This window comes from Pteropus alecto, unplaced genomic scaffold (genome assembly GCF_000325575.1).
Source record: "Pteropus alecto unplaced genomic scaffold, ASM32557v1 scaffold52, whole genome shotgun sequence".
NCBI classification, from domain to species: Eukaryota; Metazoa; Chordata; class Mammalia; order Chiroptera; family Pteropodidae; genus Pteropus; species Pteropus alecto.
This window is the reverse complement of record NW_006433941.1, coordinates 6,273,278-6,300,747: the sequence shown is the minus strand read 5'-3', so window position 1 is coordinate 6,300,747 and position 27,470 is coordinate 6,273,278. Positions and strand designations below refer to the sequence as shown.

At 51.1% G+C, this 27,470-nt stretch overlaps 1 protein-coding gene across 2 annotated transcripts in view; it reads right to left on the bottom strand.

The window, feature by feature from the left end:
• Nucleotides 1-365: 365 nt before the first annotated feature.
• Nucleotides 366-27,470, bottom strand: part of MAP2K3 (mitogen-activated protein kinase kinase 3) — a 28,567-nt gene continuing 1,462 nt past the window's right edge. The window contains exons 2-12 of one of the 2 annotated variants that reach the window (XM_006908470.3): nucleotides 14,203-14,269; nucleotides 13,812-13,860; nucleotides 12,654-12,767; nucleotides 12,363-12,482; nucleotides 10,985-11,101; nucleotides 9,894-9,945; nucleotides 8,447-8,574; nucleotides 7,836-7,913; nucleotides 3,114-3,253; nucleotides 1,988-2,033; nucleotides 366-1,380 (exon numbers count right to left, since the gene is read on the bottom strand). In XM_006908470.3, coding sequence (XP_006908532.1) covers nucleotides 1,297-1,380; nucleotides 1,988-2,033; nucleotides 3,114-3,253; nucleotides 7,836-7,913; nucleotides 8,447-8,574; nucleotides 9,894-9,945; nucleotides 10,985-11,101; nucleotides 12,363-12,482; nucleotides 12,654-12,767; nucleotides 13,812-13,860; nucleotides 14,203-14,269 — 995 coding nt within the window. In that variant the 3' untranslated portion in view covers nucleotides 366-1,296. The remainder of the gene's footprint in view (nucleotides 1,381-1,987; nucleotides 2,034-3,113; nucleotides 3,254-7,835; nucleotides 7,914-8,446; nucleotides 8,575-9,893; nucleotides 9,946-10,984; nucleotides 11,102-12,362; nucleotides 12,483-12,653; nucleotides 12,768-13,811; nucleotides 13,861-14,202; nucleotides 14,270-27,470) is intronic. The other variant, XM_025044349.1, reaches the window with a different exon arrangement.

Here is a 27,470-nt window from a genome sequence, read left to right as displayed (position 1 = left end):
AATAACCTGAGACAATAACATAACACCTTCAATGAGGTGACAATATCAAGGCCCAACACCTGCTCATCACTCTGTGCATCTGGCAAAGTATTCTTCAATGACAGTGGGGCATGTGGCCCTGCTAGTGGTTGGGCCTGTGTCTGCTGCTTTGTCCAGCATCCAGCATAGGGCCTGGTGCCTCATCTCAGTTATCTGGAAACTTTGGTATCTTCATAGATGAAAGTGCAGGACTCTGGCAAGCCAGCAAGCCCCCACTCCCCTGATCACACTGCCCTGGCCTTCTCCCAGGGGAAGGAGTCCTTCTAGAGGCTATAGACCTTCAACAAGGAGTGGGGCTCGCCGCTGTGACACAGTCTCACACAACCTTTTGACCTGTTTTTTTTTTTTTTTTTTTTAAATCAAAACAGCAATCATGTAACTGCCCCAATCCACCAGGGATAGAACCCAGAACAGGTAGTCCTTCAAAACATTTTTTTCTTTTCTAACACCAAAAGCAAATCTATAGCCCCTGTCAAGCCAATCCCCAAGAAGAATACCTCTCTAAGCAGAGACTTTGGGCTCATCCTCCTAGACTCCAGCCTGAGTGGAGAGGGTGGGTCTCAGCTTGCTGGTCCCCTAGGGAGTGGCAGAAAAGTTATCGGCTCCAAACCATGCGAGAAAAACCAGCCAAACCCACAAAGCAAAAGAAAAAAAAAGACAAATTTGTTTTTAAAAAGTGAAACAACACCCCTAGAGGTGGCAGGCAGAGGCTAAGTGTCCTTGGTGCCCCTTAGAGGCCATTTGCCAGTGCTGGGTGAAGGCCTCAAGTGGCTCTGGCTTCTCCCTCAGAGGGGGATCAGGAGGACTCATGTGGCTCATCCCCATGTCCCCTCTACTGATGCTGGGAGAGATGTGTGGCCACCCTTGAAGTGTGCAAAGTTCATTCAGTCGAAAGATACAAAAATATACAACTCAGGTGGCATCCAGGGCTGGGCCAAGGCAGTGGCCTGTGCACAAGCACCGGATGCCTTCTGTGAGGGGCAGCAGCGTCTGGCAGGGGCATCCAGGCCCCTCCAAGTCCAAGGCCTCAGGGCTGGAGACTTGGAACAGCAGGACAGAGGCACTGGTGGGGCCCGCATGGGCCCAGCGGGGGGCCCCGACAGTCTGGTTCTTTGGCACTTGGGAGCAGCCCCCTCGATTCCTCTTGGAATGCCCAAGGCCAGGGTGGCAGTAGCTTATAGGTGTGGGCAAGCACTGCTCCAGCAGAGGGGGCTGTGGGGCACTAGAGGGCCAGAGTGGGGTCCGAGGCCCTGCCCCCTATGAGTCCTCTCCCAGGATTTCCTTCACAAAAGCAGTGATGTCTGTCTTCTTGGTTTTGTGCAAGGTGAAGAAAGGATGTTCCTATTGGAGAACAGAAGATGTGAGGTAGAGGTGGCCCCACCTCCCCAAACCAGCCCCAGCCCCTCCCTGCTGTTCCTTCTGCCTGGCAAACTCCTACTCATCCTTTAGGACCTCTACCCCCAGGAAGCCCTCCTTGTTAGATACAGCATTGAGGCTTCCTTCTTGGCCCTCTTGCAGCTATCCTCTGGCCACACAAAACTCACTTTTCCCCATACATGCCAGGCGTCTACCCATGATGGGCATTTGGCTTGGAATGCTCTTTCCATCAGTGGGTAAATCCTTATTCATCCTTCTAGGCCCAATTCAAATGTCGCCCAATCTGTGAAGCCTTCCCTTATGCCTTTAGATAAAATTATCCACCTGCCTCCCCTACCCCAACCCTCCCCCATCCCTCTGCACCATCTGTCACAGCACTGCCTGTGCACCCCTCCACAGGGCCTGGCACAGAGGAGAAAGCAGAGAGCCAGAGTAGGCATGAGCAAATGAATGACTGAGTACCTGAACGAATTAATGCAGGAGCAAGCCAGAGAGGCAACCCACTTCTGTGTTTGTGGAATCAGCCCTCTCCCTAGAGAGCTGGCCCAGTGCTGCTCCCACCCACACTCACCATCAGCTCCAGGTAGCTCATGCGCTCCACGGGGTTCTTTCTTAGGCTAGGAGAGAACAGAGCAGGCTGGGGCCAGACTGGCACAGAGGAAGCAAGTCCAGCCCCTCCAAGATGGCCAAGCCAGCTGGAGTCACCCCTGACTGGGCAGCAAGGGGACCCATGTGCTCCCGGGGCTTGGGAAAGAAGGGGTGAGGCTGTTCTGGGGAACTCCTGAGGGCAGAGTGGAATCTGTGGGTGCAAAGACATGGACCAAGTTCTTTGCCTCTTGGGGTTAGTTCTTTGCCTCTTGGGGTGTTAGTTCTTTGCCTCTTGGGGTGTTAGCCTTCTTGTCTCCATAGCAATCTAGGAAATTTCCAATGACCCTAATACTAAAATGATATGGAAATGCCACCATTAACAATTGTATACTTGCTATCCTTAATTAGGAGGGGAAATTCCTTATCACAGGTCCTGGGAGAAGGGCAGCCCCAATTAAAAGGGGTCAAGGTGATCGATGACTGTTTGCAAGGCTCATTTGTTTCCAGTCATTTTTATTTTCTAATTAAAGAAATAAAGGCTACAAATTTTCCTCTGAGTATCTCTTTACCCATAACACATAGATGTTGATGTTATGTTCTCACTGTCTTTCACTTCTGAATAGCTTGTCATTTTATTTTTCAAATCTCTTTCATAATCCAAGAGTGAGTCAGAAGAATTTACTTTGAGTTTCAATGTAGTTTTTTCCTCTTTAGTTATGGACTTCTTGTTTTATTTACTTATGAGCAGAGAATGCAGCCTGTATGACTTTGCCTTTTTCCTTTTTCCCTGTTCCCTTTTTAACTTCAAACACAATTTTCATACAGCTCCCACAGGCATTCTTTAATTTGGTACAAAGTTCTAAACATCAATAAAAGCAAATTTCTTTATGCTATTAAATCTTCTACAAGCTTTTCATTTTCCTTTTCAGTCTAACTGATCTGTCCACTTCTAAGACTATATTAAAAATCTCCCCAAGGACCACAGTTTGTCATATTTTCCTTGTGCACTATTTCTGCCTCACATATTTTGATGCTACATTGTTTGGGGGCTTATTTTTTAAAGAAAAGGGAGGAACTGGGATCTGGCCAGGTCAGAGCTATAGACTCACCACTGTGCGGTGAAGTCCACAAACTCAGGGGAAAAACGGTCAGCTGGGAGCTGGGGGGACGGCTCCTCCACCACTTGCTTCAGTTGCTGGAACGGGGTCCCCCAAGACTCATAAGGAAACCGTAGAATGGCCATCTCGATCTGCAGTGGGGACAGAGGCACTGGGTCAGATGCATCCACACTCTGCACCCAGGAGAGTATTTCAGAACCTGCCTGTCTTGGCCCAGCACTTGGAGCTGGACCGAGGCAGGCCGAGGCATGTCAAGGGATGACATGTGATATTAGACCAAAGATGAAAGCTAGGGGGACACAGTATTAGCTGCTCTGACCCAACCAACAGATCTTGCCCTGGGCTGTGACTGGTTTGATCATCCTTGGGTTTTCAAACAATCTGAATTCAAAAGATTTTATATAAAAAAACAAGTTTTACCTAATTTGGAAAAATCAGGAGCTGGCAGCCCTGGGCCACCTTCCTGAAAGGCAGCAGTTAGCAAAGGAACTTGGACAGGCAACGAGGCCACTGTTTACAACAGGCCACTCCCCTCTCTAACGTCTCTATGATGTCTTAGCCTCTGCTGCCACTAATTTGGGCAGCTGTTGTTATTACAGAGAAGGCAAATGGAAAATGAAATGATGCTCATATTCCTGTCTCTCCCTAAGGCTGGAGAAGGAATGTTATGAGGCCCACATCTGATCAGCTACTTCACTCTGCAACAGTCCACTCCAGCCCTCATCAGGAATTGATGTTTGCAGCCCCTCCTCCTCCATAGCCCCCACCGTCCACCCACTGGCATCCTATAAGGCCTATCACTAATACTTCCTCCTCCAAGAAACCTTCCCCTCTCTGGCCCCATCACTGTTTCTCCCTGACTCCAAGAACAGGTGGCTACCAGGGCCTCATCAACCCTATTGGACCTGGACCTCTCTGCAAACGACATCAGGGCTACCAAGACGCTGCATCTAGCCCTGTGCCTCGCCTGCAGTTAACTGGAAGTCATTTATGGAAAAAAACTGGCTAGCTTATGACAAACTCTGAGTTCTAATTTTGACTGCTGAAAAGAAAAAAACAAATCAGGTCAGCCCAGGCCCTGCCTGAAACAGCACAGAAGCTTCTCACTGACAGCATAATGACCACAATAAACAGAAGATACTTCAGCTCAAACAAATGCTTCACGTTGGCAACTGGTACCTGAACAGATCACTAATTATTGTGCTAAGAAAACCTTCCATTAGGCTAACGGCCCCTTTCTAGTCAAGACATAAACATACCACACAGATGGAGGATACACACAATACAATGGGCGTGGGCGTGATTCTATGTGTATTTATTTTTATTGGATAAATTCAGGATGCTCTTTTTCCTAGAATTTTCACTGATTCCAACAAGCAGAAGTGAGGACCCTGCGTGGACTGACAGAAAAGGACCCGGAGGACTACCAGACTTTATAATTAGGAAAGTGGAAACATGTCCAAACCCTTTACCTGGTAGTCCCTTTCCTGGTAACTTTTTTCTAAAGAGCTCAAAAAATGAAAAACAAAACAAAAACAGCCTCAGGGCAGAGAGATACATGGGGTGGTGTTATTTGTAATAGTAAATACTGAGAAGCACCCAAAAGTGCAGTGCTAGGGACCAGCCTGCCACAGGACAGTTGCGTCTCCATGGTGACTGTGAGGTGTGCCCTGTGACATCCCAGACAAGGGTTCACATGATCAGCACTTGGTCAACACTCATTATGGCTGAGAGGCTTCCCAAACATTATCCCGTGTTTATTCTGGTAAATGCCCTTTATGTTCCATAGCTACAGTCAAGTGCCCTCAGAGAGCTACCCAGGGTGGGTTCAGCAAGAACGGTAGGGAGACCAGCCAGAGGGGTGAGCCCAGCATGCAGTGTTTCACCAGTCGCTCCCCCAGGATGGCCAAGGACTTCAAATGGAAAGACAAAACCAGAAACAAGTGAAATTCCCCAAATTAGGAGACTGGCTGAGTAGATAGTGGCAAATGCCCACAAGGGTTTATAACAATTCAGAGAAATATGAATGATGTAAGGCTAAGTGAAAAAAAGCAAAATAAAACTACATATATTTTTTTATAAAGAGACAAAACATTTAAAAGGAAATGTACGATATTGGCAGTTGACAATGGGAACAAAAGGCTGTTTTTCTGAAGCAGAACCACCACGGTGATCTTTTTTTCCCTTTTACTTTTCCTCTATATTTTTATATTGTTTCTATTACTTTGTAACTCCTGGGGGGCAACCAAGCCTGTACTATGGCAGCTGGTCTCCCACGAGGTCATCAGGGCTTCTCCTCCCTGGGTGTGCTTGCCAGTGCCCCCATCCAGAAGTGGAGTCTATTTCCTCTTGAACCTGGCTGGCCTGTGACTTGCTCTGACCCCCACAATGAGGCAGAGTGACACTGGGCCAGTCCCAGGAGTAGTGCTTAATAGCACTTCTCTTGTGGAAGCCAGTTAGCAAGAAGGACTTCAACCATTCTCACTGCCATGCTGTAGGGATGCCCAGCGAACAGCCTGCCCTACGGGAGGCCGTGTACAAGACCCCGTTTCTAAAGCCTTCTTGAAACTTCTGGCACAGCCCAGCCCTGACCCAACCCTGACCCCAACCCTGACCCCAGCCAGAGCCAGGTAGAATGGAAGGCCTGCCCGGCTGAGTCTAGCCTAGACTGCAGAAACATGAGAAATAATAAACAGTTATTGGTTTGAGTCACTAGGTTCTGGTTTATAACGTGGCATTTGGTAACTAAAACCTGCACTTGGCATGTTTCCAAGTTCCACCACTGATATTAGCAGGTCACTGAGATGTGGTGGTTCCCCAGTAATGATGATAGATGGGCAGATAGAAGGGAGAGGGGGATAGAGGAGGGAGGGGAGCAGGAGTAAGTGTGAAGTGTTCAATGATGCAGCCCAGCCCTGACCCAACCCTGACCCCAACCCTGACCCCAGCCAGAGCCAGGTAGAATGGAAGGCCTGCCCGGCTGAGTCTAGCCTAGACTGCAGAAACATGAGAAATAATAAACAGTTATTGGTTTGAGTCACTAGGTTCTGGTTTATAACGTGGCATTTGGTAACTAAAACCTGCACTTGGCATGTTTCCAAGTTCCACCACTAAACCAAGTCTTTAAATGATAATGGGTAGGAGGAGAAGAAGGAGGATGGCAGGCCAGAATGAAGGGAGAGGGGGATAGAGGAGGGGAGCAGGAGTAAGTGTGAAGTGTTCATGAATGAGGTCTCTAACATCCAACCAGCTGTGTGTAGCCTGTAAATATAGAAAGAACTTGGCCTTATTTTTTAACTGAGTGGTTAGACAACTTTTATCTGCAGGTATATCCATCTTTAGACTGTGAATATTTCTCTCTTCTTCAAAAAGAAAAAAAGTTTAATTGGAAAATGATGTGTCAGCAGTATTAAGGAAAACTGAAGGTATCACTCAGCTCTGCATCTCTGGCAAAATGATTTTGATCCTTTCCCAGTCACTGTGAACAAACGTAGGTTATAAAGCTACAGTCACACAATAACAACAAGGATTACTATGATAATTGCAACATCGGTAAAATCCAAAACACCTCCGTTGACCCCTAACCTCCCCATGGATCTGGACCCCAAGCTCACGCTAGGCATGCCTCCAACTTGGGCCTCTGCCCCCAGGCCCCCGTGGGCCCCTCTCCCCGTCCCACGCAGAGCCTTGTGCTGCTCTGCTCCCGCTGCCCCGCAGTCACTCCCCCTACCTCACTGTACTCCTCTCCACACTCCTTTGCACCATATGTTGCACTGACTGATTTTGATTATTGACTAAACCCCGTCCCCAATACCAGGAAACCAGAGGGACTGGGCTGGGAGGGTGCTGACACTACATAAACATCAAGGACAAATACACACCCCGTTAGTTCCAGTGGTTTGAATCGGGGGTGGAGAGTAACAACTACTCAGGCCAGTGTGTCAGCTGGACTGACTCATGCATGCTACAGCTACCATGATGGTAACGTTTTTGACATACCCAGGTCTCATGCACAACTAACTCCTCCCCGGCAGGGAAATTAGCATCATAGTCTTTTCCTGTCCCTCCAGCCCATGCTCCACACGGTGCCAAAGTGGGCTTCCTATAAATAACTAACCCTTGACCCACACCTGAGCCTGGGCAGTTCTTGAAAACCAAGAGCCACATGAGTCCAGGCCTACTCCTTGACCTCAGATGCAGCCACTCCAGCTCAGCCAAGGGCGGGGTGTCTGCCCCCACCTGACCCAAGTCCCCACAGTCCCAAGACAGAACCAACCCATTCCACCCTACCCCACTCAAGGAAATGCACCAGGACCCCACAGGCAACATACTTCTTGCTATAAAAAAATTTTTAAGACTTTTACCATTTTGCTTTTAAAATTATTTTTGTACTAGGACCTCACTTAATTTGGGATTAGCTGTAATTTCTCGACAAGCACCACAAGCTCTGGGGAAAATCCAACAGATGAGTAATCACACACTGTTGAGAACTTTCCTCACCACTAGGGAAGGGCTTAATGTCACCTGTAGACATTTCATTCAATACACTGTAATTCCATATGGTGCATTTTCTTCTCAGATAGTGAAGCCAACACTTTTTTTCCAGGGCCTAAACTATTTTATGGACCCTCCAAAAGCTCACTGACTGGGCACAGCCCCACCCCGGCTCCACCCAATCAGCCAGGGCTGGACCCAGCCCCAGCCATGTGTTACCATGGTGATTCCGAGGCTCCAGACATCAGACTTGACGTTGTAGCCCTTCTGGTTCAGCTCCGGGTTGATTCTCTCAGGCTGAAAGAGGGACCAGTGAGGCATGAACACCCACCCCATGGGGAAAGACCAGGATAGGGGGCACCCAAGTCCCCTCAGGTCTTGCCTCCCCAACCTGAAACTGAGGCGGTCAGTACTCATCCTATCCCACTCTCCATGGGACAGATGAGAAAACTGAGGCCAGCAAGGGCTAGAGTCTCATAGTGAAGGTCCAAACTTTCCCTCAAAGGTACCTCTACCTGGGGGTTGAGAGGAGCACCTTCAGGACACCAGGGGAGGGGTGAGATCTGCACAGATCCCACGAATCACCTACACGTGAGTGTCCATGAAACTTATCCAAATGGGCACTTCAGGGCACAGTTAATAACAGAGCTAAGAGGGACTGCTTGGCAGGCTGGGCAGCAGGGCATCCCCTCTATGGCAGGAAATGCGGGGTCTAGGGGAGGCACCATCCCTGATAGACAGAGGATGCAACCTGACAGTTATCTCCCAGGCACATCCTCTCCTGACCCTCAACCATGGCCCAGGATTTGGGGTGGCAAGGGATCACTCACAGCCATATAGGGCTTGCAGCCAGCATCCATCGTCTTGGCCACAGAATCCACCAAGTAGCCGCTGATCCCAAAATCGCACATCTTCACATGGCCCTCCTTGTTGATGAGGACATTAGATGGCTTCACATCTGCCAAGGACAGAACACGCCTTTTCGGACCTGGGAGCCATGGCTAAAGGGCAGTAGGCTCTTCCCATACCCCAACCACCTAAAGGGCAGTTGCTGCCAGGGCCCAGGGAGCGGATGAGGGACGGAGGCTCTGAGAGGCTGATGGCAGTAAAGCATGGACATGCCCCAGCCACTGGCCATGAGTGAGGAAGGAAGTCAGGATGGCATCTTGGTGCCCACCATTAGCACTTTGGATACAAGGTCCAGATGGACCTCACAGCCAGAACTCGACTTCCACTTCCCAGCACAACCTCTAGCTCTGGGGTCCTCCCAGGCTAGGGCGGGATGTGTGGGTCATCACTGACCGGGTGAGCCCTGGGAACCACCCAAGTGTCCACACAGGAAGCACAGGGCAGCAGCTAAAACACAGAAGGTGGGTCTGCATGAGAACATGAAGCCCACCCCACAACTCAAGGCTGCAGGGTGCACAGTGAGGAATCTTCCAGTAAACGCACATACACAACACACATATATCCCATGTGCTTTCTATGGGGAAGTGCATAAGGATAGAAATGCACAGAAAAAGGAGTGGCAGGTTCCATACTGAACTGTCAACAGTGGTGAGCTACGGGCGGGGGCTGGGATGGCCACTGAGTGGCCAAAGGGGGCTTAATCTAATTAACTTAGAAACTACAGCAACCCAAGTGGATCTCAGAAACATTAGGCCAAGTGAAAGAGGCTAGACAGAGGGCATGTGCATGTGAGCATATTTATATGAAGTTCAAGAACAAGAAAAACTAATCTACTGTGGGAAAAATCAGACAAGGAGTATGAGGGGATAGGGGTGGGCAAGGACCAGCCAGGAAGGGACAAGAGAACTTCTGGGGGTGGAATAAAGAGTAGAAATATACTGTATCTTGCCAGAGGGATGCAAGTTACATGGGTGTAAACTCTGAACAGATTTATCGAACAGTAACTACAGATCTGTGCACTTCACAATATATAAACGATATGCCCAAAATAACCAGACTTTCCAGGGCAAAGGTCCATCTAGTCCTTATTCTGAGTACCAGCAAACCTAAGGGGAGGTACCTGGAAGGTGGGACTGGTTCTGGGGTGGGGGCCAAGGAAAATGGCTTGGCAAAGTGGAGAGTGGCCTAGACTGGGAAGTAAGCTCAACTCCCAACCCCAGCAGGCACATTCCTACCCATCACCTCTCTGAGCCTCAGTTGGCTCATCTTGAAAAAGGGAAGAGAACCACCTGCCTTGCAGGACTGGGCAAGACCATGCATGTGAGTAGCCCGTGAGCCTCTCCCTAATGGTCGACATTGGGTACTGACCTCTGTGGATCACGGACAGCTTGCTGTGCAGATGCTCCAGTGCCCTCACAATCTTGTTTGCAGGATAGAGAGGAAGAGAGAAACAGAACTGTTGTTACTTACAGTTACATCAATAATACAAAGCAGTAAGATGTCCCTGTCTGTGTCCATCTGTCTCCCTCACCTACTTACCCACCCAGCCTCTCATTAACCCAGGCTCCTGCCCACATCCTAATACTTGCCCTGGTGGCCTGACAACCTTGGTGCAAACAAACCTGGCCTCCAGCTTTTCTCCCACCCACTGGAGTAAGCCAGGGCCTTGGGCCCATGCCTTTACCAGGGAAAGATGTACGGGAGACCCCTGAAGAGTCTCAGGCTTCTGACAACCCCCCACCATCCCCCCGCAAGTAGACCATCAACACTCCCTACAAGGTTCTTGGGTAAAACCCAGCCCTTCTGCAGCCTCTCTGGCTCCTCTCCCCTCTGTCAACAGTCAGTAGACTACATGCTTGAGCTATTCCCCTAAGGGAGACATGGTGGGGGAGCCCAGGCAATTAACCCAAAGATCCTGACTCATTACTCATGCATCGGTATATTTTAAACGGTCCCAGATGCAGTCAAGACTGAGAACCACCAGTATACCCATTTTTTTTTTTTTTTTTGCTTTGGCTGCCGGGATGTTCAAGCCCAAGATTGCTGCCCTCCTCTAGTAATGTTCATCCTCAAAAGGCACACATTTTGGATGCTAACCTTTCCTTCAACTTAACTTGTACCTCTTTGAGCTGACTGAGAGCCCTTTCAGCATGAGGAAGTTGTAACTACTAAGTCCTTTTGTAAAATGGTCTAGGAAGCTTGGAAGTTGCACATAAAAGCCTAGAGAACCAGAAGCTGCCAATCTGTATGTCTCCCAGAGCCCCAGGCTCTAAAGTCTTGATCAAGAAAGAAGGCTCTGGTCCAGGGTTGAGCCCCTGGTGGGCAGTAGCCCAGGTTCAGGGCCATAGTGGGACCCAGCTCTCTCCAAAATACAAAAGACTGGGCTTTGTGCCTGCTGGGGCAGGGCTGGTGCATCTGGCTATGTATCTGGAACTCCAGACCCCACCCAGGCCACTTACAGACACAGCAATCTCCCCAAGAATGTCCTCTGGAATCGTCATGTTTTTATCAAGCACCTTCCGGTAGAACTTATCCAAGGATGTGTCCATGAGCTCCATGCAGATCCATACATCTCCCTGTGGGTAGATGCCCAGAAGTCAGCCCAGGCCTGCCTAGGGCTGCACCTGTGCCTGAACTGCCTGCCCTGGTGCTAGTATCAGCCAGGCCTCCAGCAGACACATCTCCCGTCCTTCAGTCCACAGAGATTTATTGAGTTCCCAGCTTCTCCCACCCTGCCTCCCAAAATCTCTCGACCTGCCTGCTTCTCCATCTTCCAGGCTTGCCTACACTGCTGGGTCCACACACTGGGTCCTCCTATCTGATCCCTAATTCCATGGCAATTATGAAAGAGAAGTGACTAAAATACCTGATGTGTCCCTCCAATGGGGACTTTCACAGGCTGGCTGCAGCTCAGCTCCATGACCTAGCCCTGTAGACCCCTCCTGCTTCAGCTCTTATTGCCCCCAACACACATAGCTTGTCCCAGCTCTGACCCTGGTGGATGGTTCCCTACTCCACCTGCAATGCCTTGCCTCCCCTGCCCCTGGTCCCTCAGCAAACTCCTGTGTATCCTTCAGCACAGCCTTCTGGGAAGGCTGGGTACAGCACCTCCTTGGGGGCATCCACAGGCTCCTGGGCCTCCCTGCCAGCTCTGACCCCATGTGTGGTGAGACTCCTGGGTATGTGTCTGTCCCCCTAAGTGGCAAGGGGATAGAGAACCTGAACCTGAAATGCAGTGGGTGCTTAGCCAATCAGACAAGTAGATCCAGTGAGGCACTGAGTCTGCCACACCAGTAAGTTCAGAGACCCAGTAAGTGCTCAGAGTGAGGCCGGGCAAGAGGAGCCCTGATCTCAGTCCTGAACTCTAGGTGGCAAATCACCATCGTAAACCTAGCACATCTAACCCAGGTTCCTGGTCTCTGTTCACACCCCATACCATCCCTTCACACCACCCAGCAACAGCCCATCCCTCTAGCTCCACAGGCCACGCTCCCTTGATGTCACTGATTCCTCTCTCACCCCCGATCCAGTAATTCCTGTAGACCCAGAATAGAATCCTTGAACACTTCCATGGCTACCTCTGCTTGGAGCCCCACCCTGCTGGCCAGGATGCTAGTAAGGCAGGTAGTCACACAACCTTGTGGCACACAACCTTGTGCCAGGCCCTAGGCTACATCATTTCATCTTCGTGTCAACTGTGTGAGGTGGGTACAATTACTGGCCTCATTTCAAAGATGAGGAAACTGAGGCTGAATGGAAGGGGGCAGATGTGCAGACGGAAGGTCAGGACAGTCCCCAGCCTAGCACCCACCTCCCACCCTCCCACCAAGGCCACACCTCTCTGAAGAGGGCTCCATAGAAGGTGACAGTATAGAAGCAGTCGACTGTACGCATGTTGACGTCCAAGTCCATGAGCAGACGCTTCTGCTCCTGTGTGTTGACAGTGGCCCGGATCCGCTGCAGGTGAGAGGGCTACAGTTAAGGAGCCGTGTGGCAGGGGACAAGTACTTTACCATCGCTTACACAAGGGCCAGGAGCTCTGAGGGGTACCCATAGGCCGTCTCAGCCCCCACACCTCCCGGGTATCCCCTGGCCCAGGGCTCCCTGGCAGAGGGGGACCCTGCTTACCTTTACAGCCATGATGGTGCCGCTCTGGGCATGCCGCACCTTCTCTACCACCCCATAGGCTCCACGTCCCAGTTCCGAGATGGTCACCAGGTCATCAGCCTCCACCTCAAAGTTCTTAGGGGACAGAAAAGAGAGAGAGTTGGTGGCCAAAAGTAAAGAACTGGCTCTCACGCCTCATTCATTGGAGACAGCTGGAGCAGTGGAAAGAGAAGACAGCCAGTCGGTTAGGTATGGGCTCAAATCCTGCACCAACCTCAAATCCTGCCATTTGACCTAGGACAAGTCACTTACTCTCTCTAAGCTTCACATCACCCTCTATAAAACAGACACGGCACCAATATTCAAGGGCTGTTGTGAGGTTTAAGTAAGACAGCCTGTGAAATGCCCCCGGCAGACGCACAGAACTTAAGAGATGGCCTTTCCCTCTTGCCCCCTACCCTACTCAGGTGGGTAGACTGAATCATTCATTCAACCAGTATTTACTAAGCACCTATTTTAGGCACTGGGGACACAGAGAGAACAAAACAAAGGTCTTGCCCACACAGTGAGCAGTGTGGTCCTGGGCTTCCTACTTTCTCTCTTGCTCTCCATTATGGGAGGCAGACAAAAAAGGAAGTAGTAGATGAACTGGACATCAAATAGTGACAAGTATCAGGGATGAAAAATAAGCCTAGAGGGGCTATCAGCTAAGAAGGGGCCTCCAGAGTGAGATCTCTGTCTGGAGCCCCTCAGCATGTCCGGTGGGTTTAGCCTGGTCCCTAAGCTAGAATTCTCAGTCCCTGCTGCCCAAGCCATCAGAGGTGCATATGAAATGCAGGTTCCCAAGCTCTGGTCCTAAGGGTACAGCCAGGAGTCTTCTTTTCCACACACTATTCCCCCAGGTGGTCCTACAACCCAAACTCTGAGGTCAAGAAACTCACCAGGGCCCCACGAGGGAGGCCAATGTCCCCATCCCAGATGAGAGGGTTAGAGAGTGGGAGGCCCAGGGTCACACAGTTAGGATCCTGTGAGCAAAACTCCTTTCCAAAGCCTAGATCTGTCCAACACCCACAGCCACCTCCCAGTGGTCCTACGGGGTCAACTAGGGCCCACTGTCAGATGAAGAGACCAAGGCTGAGAGACGTAAAGGCCATGCCCCAGGCTGCAGCCAGCACCTACCCTATCTCCAATGGTGATGAAGGTCCGGGAGTCCAGGTTCCGGGGTGGCCTATCAGAAGAAAGCAACCCTGTGAGCCTCAGAGACACCTACATCCTTCCCCTGAGAGAAGGAGCAAACCAGCCTGGCACGGGGCAAGTCCTGTCCCCAGAAGACGGTGCTCCTCAAGGCACCTCAGCTCAGTCTCTGAGCATCTGCTATGCCAGGCACAAGGTGCCTCAATTTCCCATCTCTGAGATGGGGCAAGAAGGGGCACAGAACAAATGCATGATGCCTGTAAGCCCCATGACTAGAGGCATTGCCTAGGACACACTCCCCCACCACTTGCTCCACTGGGCCCCCTCAAGGAAGCCACAACAGGCTGAGCCAGGGAAGAAACTGAGGCAGACTCACGTAGGGTTGGGCACAGGTGGCTTGGACACACAGGATATTCGTAAATCCTTCTTCCTCTTAGATTTTCCTAAAAGGGAGAGACAATAAGACAGTAAGTTTCTGTGAAGCCTCCCGGTCTGTAATACTTAGTTCTGGCAACCTTAGCAAACTGTTACAGACGCCCTCCCCTACTGTGATGCTAACCTTGGTGGGGGTTCCTGAGGCAGACAGTGCTCCTTTCAGGTCCCAGCTCTACTGCCCCCACTACCTCTGAGCCTCAATTTTCACATATGCAACCTTAGAACACAAATGCCCACCTCAGGGGTGGCCGAGAGGCTTGGAAGGACACAAGCTGGGGAATCCCTGGCTAAAACCTGGTGCCCATTTTTCTCCCACCACAATAGTTCTTACCTTTGCTGTTCCCTTCAAAGGCACCCCAGGAAGCTGGCTCCCCTTTTAGGGTACCAGGTGGGCTTGAGTCCTGAGGCAATTCCTCCTTTACCCTCACTCCTGAGGATGGGTGAGGGGCTTGGCTCTTCAGAGCCCCAGTGTGGCTGAGCTCCACACCTCTAGACCTAGATGCATGTGGCCAGTGCTAAAGAAGGCTCAGTATGATGGAGTACTGGACACAGATGAGGCTGGCACGGCAGAGGGAGCTTTCATTAGGGCCACCCTTAGAAGAAGGCACAGCATCATCTCAGAAAAGCAAGAAAAGTAAGATTTGGAGACATCAGGGAGCCCATCAGTAAGGAGCAAGATGGGCTTGATTGAGTCCGCAGCCCCAGCTCTCAGGGGCTTCATTTTCCAGAGAAGGGGAGTTGCCTAGGTCACTGAGCACATGGGTGGCAGAGCTGGGACACAACTATGACTTCCCAACCCACTCACAGCAGAAACGGTGAAGCTCACATCCCTGCTCCGGCAGGAGAGTCTTTCCTGCTTCCTTTCATGGCCCAGCAACCTGCTCTGCCCTCCCAACCCAACCCACACCACCACTGCTGACACACTCTGGCCACCAGAGAACTAAGAACCACCCAAGGCTCTGCCACCACCTATGGGTGTGCAGGGAGTACTAGGAGACCCCAGCCCTAAAGCCACCTCTGAACAGAGTTCATATTCAACTTTTGTCATGCCTCACTGTGCGACCTCAGTGCCTCATCTGTGAACCTGGCATGGCGGGGCCCATACGCTCAGGCCCAGCAGGCAGGCTGCCTGGCACCACTGTCAAGTGATGGGGTGGGGCTATTACTGCCACTAGGAATATGAAGCCCGGTCCAGGCTGTCCTCAGTACAGATAAACCTCCAGGAAACAGAACAACCCCAGTGGGGATAGGTTCCCAGCGTCTGCACTGAGGTGGGTGAGCAGAGCACAGCAGGTACCCGCAGCCTCTCCACAGAAGTCACCCCAGGGACACCCTAATGCCAGGCCAAAAGCATGGGCTCTCTCTGCCCCAAGTTCAAATCCTACCTTTGCCCCTTACCGTCTGGGTGACCTCAGGCAATTCCTCACACCTCTCTAAGCCTCAGTACATTTATCCTTGCAACAGGGATAAAAACAGCACCTACTTTGTAGCTTTATTGAGTAAAGCACTTAGAACAGCACTCAGCCTGCATCAAAGCTACTGCACCTGTCCAGGGCCTGACCCGGAGGCCTCAAGAAACAACAGTTTCAACAAATAGTAATAATAACAGCAGCAGAAGCAGCTGTATTCATTGGGCATCCACCATCGGCTCCCCTGGCACTGGGATGCACCAGTCACCTAATCATGACCTCCCATGTGAGGCATTTTCATCCCATTTTACAGAAGAGGTAATAGGGCTGGTTGTCAGGGGCTGGGTAAGTCTCACTCCAAAGCTTTCATCCATCAAGGCAGTAGCCTGTCAGTCACACACATGGCCCTTCCCAATACGCATGGCAGATGCTCCACAACCCTAAGGGAAGAGATCTTAGCCTCATTTTACTTGGGGAAACTGAGGCTCAGAGGTGAAGTTGCTGCACAATTAGTCAGGGGTCTGGCCAGGAAGGCACGCCTGGATTTGCTGACTCGGAGACCCCAAGAAGCCAAGTCAAGTGGCTCACAGCATCACCTCCTGCAGGAAGCTTCTCTTTGTGGCCAGAGGGATAGGCCTGCTACACACCCCACAGGAATCACTGTGGTATCTCATGCTGACCAGGAACCCAGAGGTTTTGCCAGGTTTCCCGGGGCCCAGCACATTCCACACAGCAAGAAGAAAACGGAGAAAAGCCAAGGCATACAGGGCCATCAATTCCCAAGGCCACTTCTGTGCTCTCTCAGAATCAGACTAGGTCTACACCAATCTCTGGGGTAAGGACATGGGCCCTGGGTTGCCCAGAAGCTTGTGGAGGCCGCTGGCCAGGCTGGTGTTGCTATCATGCATTTGGCATATGGCTGCCCAAGGAAGCCCAGCTATGCACCCTAGCTGAGACCCAGCACAGTACCTTCCTCTCTGCACTTCAGGTTCCCAATCTGCAAAACAGGACCTCAAAGAAATGCCCACCTGCCTGGCTGATAAGACAAGGTCTCATCTGCGGAGCACTCAGCACAGAGTTTGGCACACTGTATGTGATCCTGTAATGCAGCAGCCCCCAACATTTTTAGCACCAGGGACCAGTGTTCCTATGAGAATTTAATGCCTGATGATCTGAAGTGGAGCTGAGGCGGTGATGCTAGTGCTGGGGAGCGGTGGCAAGTATAGATGAAGCTTCACTCACTAGCCCACCACTCACCTCCTGCTATGCAGCCCAGGGGTTGGGGACCCTTGCTGCAATGGACTAAAAATGGCCACCATGGTTATTATCAGCCTCTCCACAGAGGTAAAAATTTTCATCTTAAGTAATCAGAATTATGGGTACCTTTTATTCTTGACTTGATGCTTTTCGTAAATAGAAAGTAAACTATTTTATGTGAAAAGTTAACACACTCAGGGTTCTGCTGGGGCTCATAGCCACACCCTTCCCACACTACTCTGCTCCTGGCCTCATTTGCACCATCCCCTGGCTCTAGCCTGCACACCCACCTCCTGCCCTGTGATCCGTTCATAAGATATGTTCCCCCTCACCAAGCCTCAGTTTTCCCATCTGTCAAGGGAGCTTCCACACTGTAGCCAGGCCAGGTGGGCGAGGACCATGTGAAGAGGCCCAAGGCGCTCAGTGAAGGTACGCTCCCATCTGCCTTTCTCATGGGCCTGGATACGGACAGAGGCTGCGTTGAGCACATGGGCTGGGTGAGTGGGAGGAGTGTGGTCCTGGCCTTTTCACCCACCTGCCTTTCAGAGTCACTAGACCTCAGTCTAGAGTAACATGGGCTCCGCGGGACAGCCATGCCAGCTGTGGGAGAAAATGGGTGAGGCCACCAAGGAGACAGCCCAGAAACAGGCCACAGCCTGTTAGCTGGTACCACTGTCTGCCATAGATGTCAGCACTGGGCCCAGATAGTCAGGCAGCCCAAGGGCACCCAGGTATGGGCCCACTGCAGCAACTGTCACCACAACAAACAGAGGTTCACAGGCCACTACCAGCAAACCACAACAAGCCCGCTAGCCTCAGATTACAGGGCCCCCAGCACAAGAAGGCACAGAGCCAGGCATCTCTATGTCCTCGGCCTGCACTAGCCTCCCAACAGTGCCACAGGCAAGGAGTAAGGAATTAACCACTGACCTGAGATACACAGACAGTAAAAGAGCAGTGCCCCAGACTCAGACACAACTCCCACCATTGCATCATCCTTGCCTTCATCTCCTCCCACTCATTATTCCTTGAATAAGCTATCTTCTTTCCCACCTCAATGCTTTTGCACATTCTGTGCCCTCTGTTTAGAATGGCCTTCCCTGCAACTTCGTCCCAGTTGGTATATGATTCTCATCTTTTACCTACTGAGAGAGGCTCTCCCAATTGCTCCAGCTAAGCCCCCTTGCTACTGGCTCTCCTTGTGTCCAGCTGGCTTCTTCCCTGTCTCTTCTCAATTCACCACTCTGAGAAGCAGCTAGCAAATGTTTATGAACACTTACTCTAGAGCCAGGCAGCCTGAGCTTAAATTGCATTTCAGCCACTCCCTAGCTGTGTGCCCTCAGGCAAGTGACTTAACCTATGTGAGCATCATGGCCTCAACTGTGAAATTGGGATAATGGACCAATTTCTCAGGGTTATCAGGTGCATTAACAATGAGGTTATCAGTGCCATGCCTTAGTAGAGGCTGACACATGGAAAATTAGACTAAGCCATCTTGAAACCTGACGTACCCAAGATAACACTAGGCCCTCAGCCCCAGACGGTCACTCTGTTAATACTCTCAGCTGCCCCATGAGGGTAGTGTTTTCTTGTGTCTGTTGTACCAAGGGGTTCAGAGAGGAGAGATGACTTGATGGAGGTCATACAGTGAGTGTCTAGTAAAAAGTAGACATGAAGATAGGTCTGTTTGGCTCCAATGACCAAACATCAACAGAGACCCTGAGAGAGAGGCTTCCCTAACCCCTGCTGCCACTCCTCCCCTAGGGCTTTGGGGAGATTTGTAATAGACTGGTCTGCGCCCCTCTCTCTCAGGATCTATCACGGGGAACGAGGGGCTGGGGTAGAACAACCCCTCACAACACCCTGTGAGGCCTTCCACTCTCACAAAGGGAGCCCCCACACTATGTCCCATTCAGTCCTATGGTTTCTGACAAAAACAAAAGCAATACTCCCAATTTATTATTCTCACTCCCTACTTTTGAGTATTTAGAGTGCTTCTTGTGATTTCTGATTCCACTGGAGAAGTCCTGGGCCCCGAGTGTCCATGCCCATCAGTTAAAGTATCACACATCGCCAATGGCGATGTAGGAAGCCATATATCTGGAAGCTTCCCATGCCCCTTCCCAGCCTTTGCCCCACTCAGCTGATCACCTCTATCCTGTGGGAGTCCCTTAGAGAGAGATCAACTAGGCCAATCAACTCCCATTAAACAGGTACATAAACTGAGGCTCCAAGAAGGGAAGGGGCAGGCTTTTTGGTGGGCAGGAGACTCATCTGGATAGCTAATGTTTATTGGCTTTGACAAGCCAAAGCCTGTGACCAGCATTTGACATTCATTACCTCCACTTACTGCAGTTGTCACACCAGCCCCACCAGGTTGAGGTACTCAGAGCACCTAGTTCACAGAGAGGACCATTGAGGCTCAGAGCCATTAAGCAGGAGCATTAAGGACAAGCAATCAGGCCCACGCCTGTCTGGAGCCAGAGTCCCTGCCCCATGGTATCTCTCCCTCAAAGAGGCCTCTATGGAGCTTTCAGAAGCTGCCACAGTCAAGTATTGGCAAGGAGCAAGGACAGACTTTTCTTCCCCAGTCATCTGTGTCCCCAGCGCTGTAGCACCCTTTTCCCAAAGTCCTGGAAGAGGAGAAAGGCTCTCTCATTTACTGAATGCCTATACGTGCCAAGCCTGGCACCTGCCACAGGCACCATCTGTACCCTACCCACAGGTGAACAACAGGCTGGGCCATGGGGAGTGCTCAACCCCTTGGCCCTGCCCTCTTTCCTCCCAGCTGTGTGGTGGCCAGGTCCTGGCCTCCTTGTCCCTTGGCACTCTCCTTGTCCCTCCACCTCTCAGAGCCTTTCTCATCTGCAAAGCACATAGGGAGGATTCTGTGCCTGTCCACCTCATGGCACCCACTCTTCTGCAATGAGCAGACAGGGGATCTAGACTCCTCAGACTATGCTCCAACCACAGACATGTGGCAATGTCGGCAATGTCTGTGAACATTCTGATTGTCACAACTTGAGGGATGCTACTGGCATCTAGTGGGTAGAGGCCAGAGATGCTACTCCATAACCCACAATGCACACTCGGCCCCTACAACCTAATCCAGTCCAAAAAAAATAAATCCAGCCCTAAAAAAACATCTGGCCACAAAACAATGAACTAACAAACAAAGCCAGTGTATGCAACGCTTACACAGAATTTCAAGCATGCTAAAAGCTCTTGAAGAGAAAGGAAGCAGGGCACAGGGTCTTCTCGGTGGTGGGATTTAAGCTGACTTGGAGATGAGGCAGCTATGGAAAGCTCTAGAATGAAGAAGTGGCAAGAGTCTAGTGAACCCCTCGGCAGGACAGCAGGGCAAGCACTCTCTATGTGGTGACAGGGAGTCAAGTCCCAGGCACATTAGAGCAGAAGGGGCAGAGCAAAATTTGTGACAGAGGGAAAACACTGGTTTCTTCACAGAGGACATCAGGAGAAGCAAGAAACTGCCTTTTTCTACCTTTAAGATTCCTAATCACATGCAGTACCAGCTACTGAAATGTAAGTAATTTAAATAAAATAGTATAAAGGAAGAAGCCCTATTTAAACCCTGTGTCCTGGGCTGCTGTGGATATGGGACTCGGTGTCCTCCTCCATCTAAAGCGGGCAGCCAGGCTCACTGGCAGCCCCTCCCAGGGGCTCCTAGCAGCAGCACCTGCTCAGAACTGGATGGTGCCTCGGAGACTGTCCAGTGAAGATACTGGACTAGAGGCCTGGGGCAAGCCCAGGGTCACACGTCAGGGCAGCAGCAAAGCCAGGACTCGAACTCAGGCCCCCAGCTCCTAGGACAGTGCTTCTCTTGGGGCCACCAGATCTTAGCTCCCCACACCTCAGCTGCAGCCATGAAAGCATCCCCCAAGCCACTCTGGCAGAGGCCAACAGAAAATAAGTGAGGAAGGACAGGCTCTCACATCAGGACACTTGAACTACTTACTGTGTGACTATGCGTAAGCCACATCTCTCTGAGCCTCAGTTTTCTCCCTTGATATTCTGGGGAGTGCAGTGACATTGATCTCCAGGAGAGAATGAGCACAGGTCAGGGTTCAGTAAGCCAAGCTCCCAGGGTAGAGCTGTGTGACCTCGGGTAGGTCACTCCCCTACTCTAGGCCTACATACTCATAAAACTCATAGAAACACATGCATATTGCTGGGTAACCATGAGGGGTAAATGAGATCTTGCACATAAAATGCGTGGCACAAAGCAGGTTGGATTTGTGGCTGCCCTGGCCCAAAGGTCTCCAGTTAGGTGGGTCCTCAGACTGCAGGGTGAGCCCCTAGAGGACAGGGTGGGTCCCCAGGTGGCAGGGTGAGCCCCCAAATAGCAGAATGAGCCCTCAGTTGACACGGTGAGCCACCAAAGGTAAGGGTCCCTAGACTGTAGAGCCCAAGTTCTAGGCTTCAAACGGTTGTGACGGAAGAGGGATGTTCCGTGAGTGCCACCCAACCGTCTCAGAGCCTAAGGGAAATGGGGCCCTCCTGGTACTTGGGCTTGTGGAATGCGTTCCCACAGGTCTCCATGTGGAGCCAGTATGAGATCATCCAGGCCACCCCAGCCCACCCAGGAGCACTGATGGGCCCCATGCTCCTGCTCAGGCAAAACTGCAGAGGTACCTTTCCTTAACAAATGTCATTCTTCTTTTTATTATCATTAGTATCAAAACAAAATCTTACAAAACATGGAGTCAATGGGGGAGAAAAACCTAAAAGTTATTCTTGGTGGTAAAAACACTAATACATAGCTCAAGTGCAAATTCAGCACTGATTGGGCACCTATCATATCCCTAGACTTGACAGGTCTCATTGCTTCTTACCCTCAACAGCAGCCTGAGAAGTGGGTATTTTTTCTCCCTTGGGTCAGATGAGAACACTGAGGCTCAGGAGGTCACAAAGGAAGTTGAGGCAGAGCTGGGCCTAGAACCAGCCCCTCCCACCTGGAAGTCCTCTCAGGCTCAACTATCAAGGGTCCAACCACACCATCCTAGGGTCTGCCCCAGGTAATTTGTGGTGGGCAAGCTGTGCCAGTATAGTAGGAGGGTTTAGGGTAGACCAGAAGGCTAAGTCACAGACATGCAAAAGAATAAAGAAGGCAGGGAACATTCTCCAGCCCCTACACCCACAGAAGTCTTGGGCAGTCCTTTCATCCAAGCCTCAGCAGCCACGGACCACCAACACTGATGAAGCGCACCGACTTACTGGGTTCATAGCAATGCTCCTCAGCTCCCTATTTACTTACTAACTGTGCTCAAACACCTCCACTGACATCCAAGACCCTTTGCTTGTCACTTCACATCTACTGGCAATCCTTAGGACAAACCTCCGAAGCTGGTGTCATTAGCACAGTGATGTAGGTGAAGAAAGTCAGAGCTGTCAGTACAGCTGCACTGGCAGAGCATTATGCAATTTGGCCTTAGGAATTTAAAATTCACCTATAGCAGCAGTGTCCAACCTTTTTGGCACCAGGGGCCAGTGCTCCTATGAGAATCTAATGCCTGATGATCTGAGGTGGAGCTGAGGTAGTAATGCTAGCGCTGGAGAGCGGCTGCAAATACAGATGAAACTTTACTCGCTCACCCGCCACTCAGCTCCTGCTGTGCAGCCCAGTTCCTAACAGGCCACGGACCGGTATTGGTCTGTGGCCCAGGTGTTGGGAACCCCTGACCTAAAGCCACAACAAAAACAGCTGCAAACACTCATATACACAAACTCTGAACCAGCCCCTGTACTTACTACTTCCATATATTAACCCACTGAATCCTCATAGCAACTCTGAAATTTAGGTGCTAGTATCATCCCCACGATACAGATGAGGAAACTGAGGCTACACAGCTTGTGTGTAGCGGAAACAGTCCAAAACCGGACTGGCTGGCTCTAGAGTCTCCCTACCACCACAGATCAGTGTTAGCCCCATGTACCATGGCATGAACGCTGGCCATGGTAGGGATTCTGTAGGACAGTGAGCTTAAACATACCACTTGTAAGTTATTTAAGTTTTATTTAAAAAAATAAAAAGGGAGCATTTGAGATCTTACTCCCTGGCATATGTTGTCAGTTTGGCTCAAATAAACTTGCATAAAAATTCTCAAAAAATAATTTTAAAAAATATTTAAATTAAATAAATAAAATAATAATAAAGAAATGACTAATACAAGAAGTCACGACAGTTGTTAGGGAGATACGATCGATTCCAGGGGGACTTCAGGGACACAGTAATGTTTCATTTCTTTAACTGAGCATTGGATACACAGAATTCACTTCATTTTTATTCTTTAAAATATAGAGATACATTCTATACATTCTTTTGGTGTTTGAGATATATTTACAATTAAAAAATTAAAAAGGAATAGAAAGCCCACCTGCCAGGGTGGGGCTCAGCCAGGAGATGTCAGCACAGCAGGATGCAGGCATCATCCAGACATGGCAGGAAGGTTGGTACAGAGCCACTACAGGGCAAGGTGCCAGTGGGAAAGGGGCAGAGAAGCCAGCGCAGCCCCTGGGATGCCAGCTTAGTCATGACAGCCCAGAGAGAGACACTCAAGGCAGGGAGAAGGTGACAGAAACCGGTGCCCAGAACCAGGGGTGGTGGGGAGGAAAGCTGCTTCAGGGTGGGGCTGGTGACCCTCTCTGGACTCGGTTTCTGGCCCCAACTTGGTGTCTGTGAGCTGCACAGGGGCCTACCAGGCTGCCACTGCCACCGCCCAGCCCTGTCTGCTCTTCGTGCCCTTTACATGAAACTTTTTGGGGTTTCCATGGCCACTGCTTGGGGAAGCACTGACAGAAGCAGCTGGGCGAGCAGGCCTGACTTATGTGGGCAATGCCAAGAGGCTACAAGCCCCACCACTGGGAGCTCCACAGGCCTGTCTCATCACCCTGTCTGGCCGGATGGGGCTCTCTGTGTGGCATCTTCTGTGCTGCTCTCCAGTGTTCTTCCTCTGGGACCAAATGGTGACAAGGTACCCCTCCTGAGATTTGCCCATGGTTGCTAAGGCCCTACATCCTTCAGGTCAAACCTGCTGTCCACTGGCACACCTAGCCTTGGGTCTGGACTGTTAGAACCACTATTGCCAAGGCTTCCTTCTGTTCCCCAAGTGGAACTCTTTGAGTCAGGGTACGCTTCATTCACCCCTAAATCCCTGCAGCCACACCAGGCCTGGCATGCATGAAGTTCTATCAACTGAGGGGCTTGCCTAGGAGGCTCCATCCTCCTGATTCCTCATTTCACACCTCCCCATACTTCGGGAGATGCAGACCTGTAGCACCCAGTCCTCTTTGTTCCCCATGGGCCCTCTGCAGGAAGGCCCAAGAGGCCATGGGAGCCCCTAGCTCCAGCTTGGGGACCAGTGGGTAAAGAGTCTGGTACATTCTGGCTAGCATTATAGGACCCTGCAGCCAGAGAATCCTCATGTCACAGAGCTTACAAGTCCATACAAGTCAGAGGTCCCAATCCTGTTTATTCATCCACCGATGAACAACCACCATGACAATAGCAATAAGAAAATAATAACAGATGCATTTGTTTGACAAACACTATCTCCGGTCTTTACTACCACCCTGCAAGGGAGGGGTATGTATTCCCACTTTACAGAAGAGGAGACTTAGGGTCAGAGAGGGCATGTAAGGAAGTTTCAAAGCAGTGAGCGAGTCAGAATTTGAATGCAGGCCCATCCACTCCCACCCCTCAAGCTCAAGCTCTGCCCCCACTTCCTGTCTCGCCAGGTTCTTCATGGGCAGAGGGCAGTCTTGCTGTGCCGAGTACCTGACACTTAGCAAGAGTGGAATGAGTTTGTCTACATCCATCCCTGTGGCTGCCAGCAAGACAGGCAGGTGGGGTCCCCATTCCAATTCTTCAGATAAGGAAACCGAGGCCTCTCATCCAAAAGGTGAGCCACATCCAGGGGACTGAAATCATTGAGAGTGCAGTGAATGTACCATACACATGACTTGTCCCACGTCACACAGCAAAAGGGGCTAAGCTGGAATGAGAATGCAGTCTTCAGCTTTCCACCCCTGTCTTCCCAAGCACAGGCCAATACTGCACCACCTATGCTCCTCAGCCTCCCAGAACCCCCAATAGCACATATGAGCCTGAGGAGCCCCTGTGCCAAGGATAGTGAACAGCCACCACCACCTGCTCCTGCTCTTCAAGCAAGAGGAAGCAGGGCCCTTGCCTAACAGAGGAAGTTCCTGGGTGAGGTGGATACAGGCACAGGAGGGCCTACCCGGGGGTCCCAGCCCAGTCTGAGGTGTAGGAAGGGGACCACTTCCAGCGCCCAACTCAGGGCCATATGATGGCCTGTGAGGCCAGAGCTCACAGTTCCTTTCTCACCCACCAGCCAGCAGGCCATAACCCCTTTAAGCAGCAGGAGCCAGCTGGCTGACATGCCCAGCAGGTGAGTCAGCACCAGTGCTGGCTGAGTCACCCACCGGAAACCTTCTGCTGCCCTGGCTCTCTCCACACACAGACAACTGAGAACTCTGATCCCTTCAGGCCCCAAGCTACAGGCTGGCTGATAATTTCCTGTGCGTCATGCCAGGGGTGGGGGAAGTCCCCAAGGTGCCACCCTCCAACAGCTGGGAAGGAACAGGACAGGTGGGGGGTATGGAGGCAGGGCATCAGCCATGGCCAGCAAAGCCAGGACACAGACAGTGCTCTTTTCAGCCTCAGTGTCCTATCTGGCTCCTGAGAGCAGCATAAAGATCAACCATAAAGTGCCCACATGGGCAGCAGTCACAGTGAAGCAGGAGCAGTGACAGGATACATGTGGTGCCCCCAAAGACAAATGTGGCTTGAGGCAGCAGACCTAGACCATGCAGACCAAATGTGCCCCCCCGCAACCTCCTGGCCCCAGTGCCAGCTGCCCTTAGCCTCTGATCCTAGCCAAAGATGGCACACAGGCAAGAAGGCCAGGGAAAGCAAGTAGGGCTCTGGGGCCTGGGGTCTGGGGCCTAGAGCACTCACAGAAAACTCCTCAGGCCAGTGGCATGGAGGATGAGGCAGGGTACCCACTGCAAGGCAAGAAGTTCAAACATAAAGTCCTCATAAGGTCAAATGTAAACCATACCCTGCTTTGTTCAAATTCCTCTTAGGAATCAGAGAGGAGCACAACTCTGGGGCCCTGTGCCCAGGATGGGGAGAGCACTGGTGAGCACCCAGCTCTGTGAATTCGGTCCAGCCACCCCCCTACCCTGGTCTGACCTTGGTTTTGCCATCTGTCAAATGGGTGGGGCTGTAAAAGGGCTGTGCACATGAGAGGCATCACCTCTAGCTTAGTCTGTCCTTCAGGCTGGGCATGGACTAGAGGAGATACCTACTGGATGTAGGTGTAATGGGAGGAGGGGAGTGCCCCACCAGCTCAGCTCAAGCATCCAGCACAGGAATAGAGGTACACTGGTGAGGTCTTTGGAGACACACAGTCCTAGGTAGAACCCTAGATCCATCTGTCACAGCTGTGTGACCTCAGGCAAGGCACTAAATACCTGAGCCTCAGTTTCCTCATCTGTAAATGGGGCTGTGAGGAATAAATGAAGAGTTCATGGTACATGGGGAAAAAAAAGCTTGGTAGGTAGGAGCTCTCGGAATGTTTGCTGAGGGGGCATTGTGGCTCTGCCACCATATCCTTTCACAGACTCCAAAGAGGCTGACAGAGTCTCTGGGCCTTGGGGAGGCCCCTAACCCTCCATCCAACCCACCCAACATTATCTGTTACCTGAACTCACAAACTGGAAATTCATCCTGGTCCTTTCTCTGCAGAGAGGCTCAGAGAGGGCAATGCCAGAATTCGAGTCACAGAGCATAGGGGGACCAAGCAGTTGTCTCCTCAAAATGTTTTTTCCTTTCGCATCCATGCCCCCTCTCCCTTCACAATCCTGCAACTTAAACTTTTATTTTGATGAGGCATTCCCTGCCTGGAAGAGCTGAAAGGACCTTTGACAACAAAGATTGCTTCCAACCTCTTCCTTCCACCCATGAAAACATTGTGGCCCAGAGAGACTGAGGGATCTGCCCTAAGTTCCACTGCACTAACCAAGCCAGGCCTCGACCCTAAGCTTGAGAAAAGAAGTGTCTGATTTCCCACTTCTCCAGAGTAGAGCTTATGATTTCCTGGTTCTCAAGCTCTACAAGGTCTGTGCAGTACAAGTTCTCCCCAGCCACCTCCCCCCATCAAGTGCCTCCTGAGTTACTCACAGTGGTTGGGCAATGGTCAGGGATCCGACCTCCCACTTATGTAAGACGTAACTGCCCTGCCCACCAGCTAGCTGGGCCCTGGCTCACAGCCACCACAGAATCCCACATACCCTCCTACTGCCTGGGTCCCTCCAGAGAAAAAGAGAGAGGAACAACCCCTAATTAGGGACCCACTAAATACCAGCTGTTACCTCCCCCCTAACTCTGCAGCTGCAACCCAAGCAGAGGCAAGGCCCTGACCCCACGTGGCTGAGCCCTTTCCAGAAAGAAAAATGGTAACAATAACAGGCCCGCAGAGCAACCATCCCTTCCTAAGCA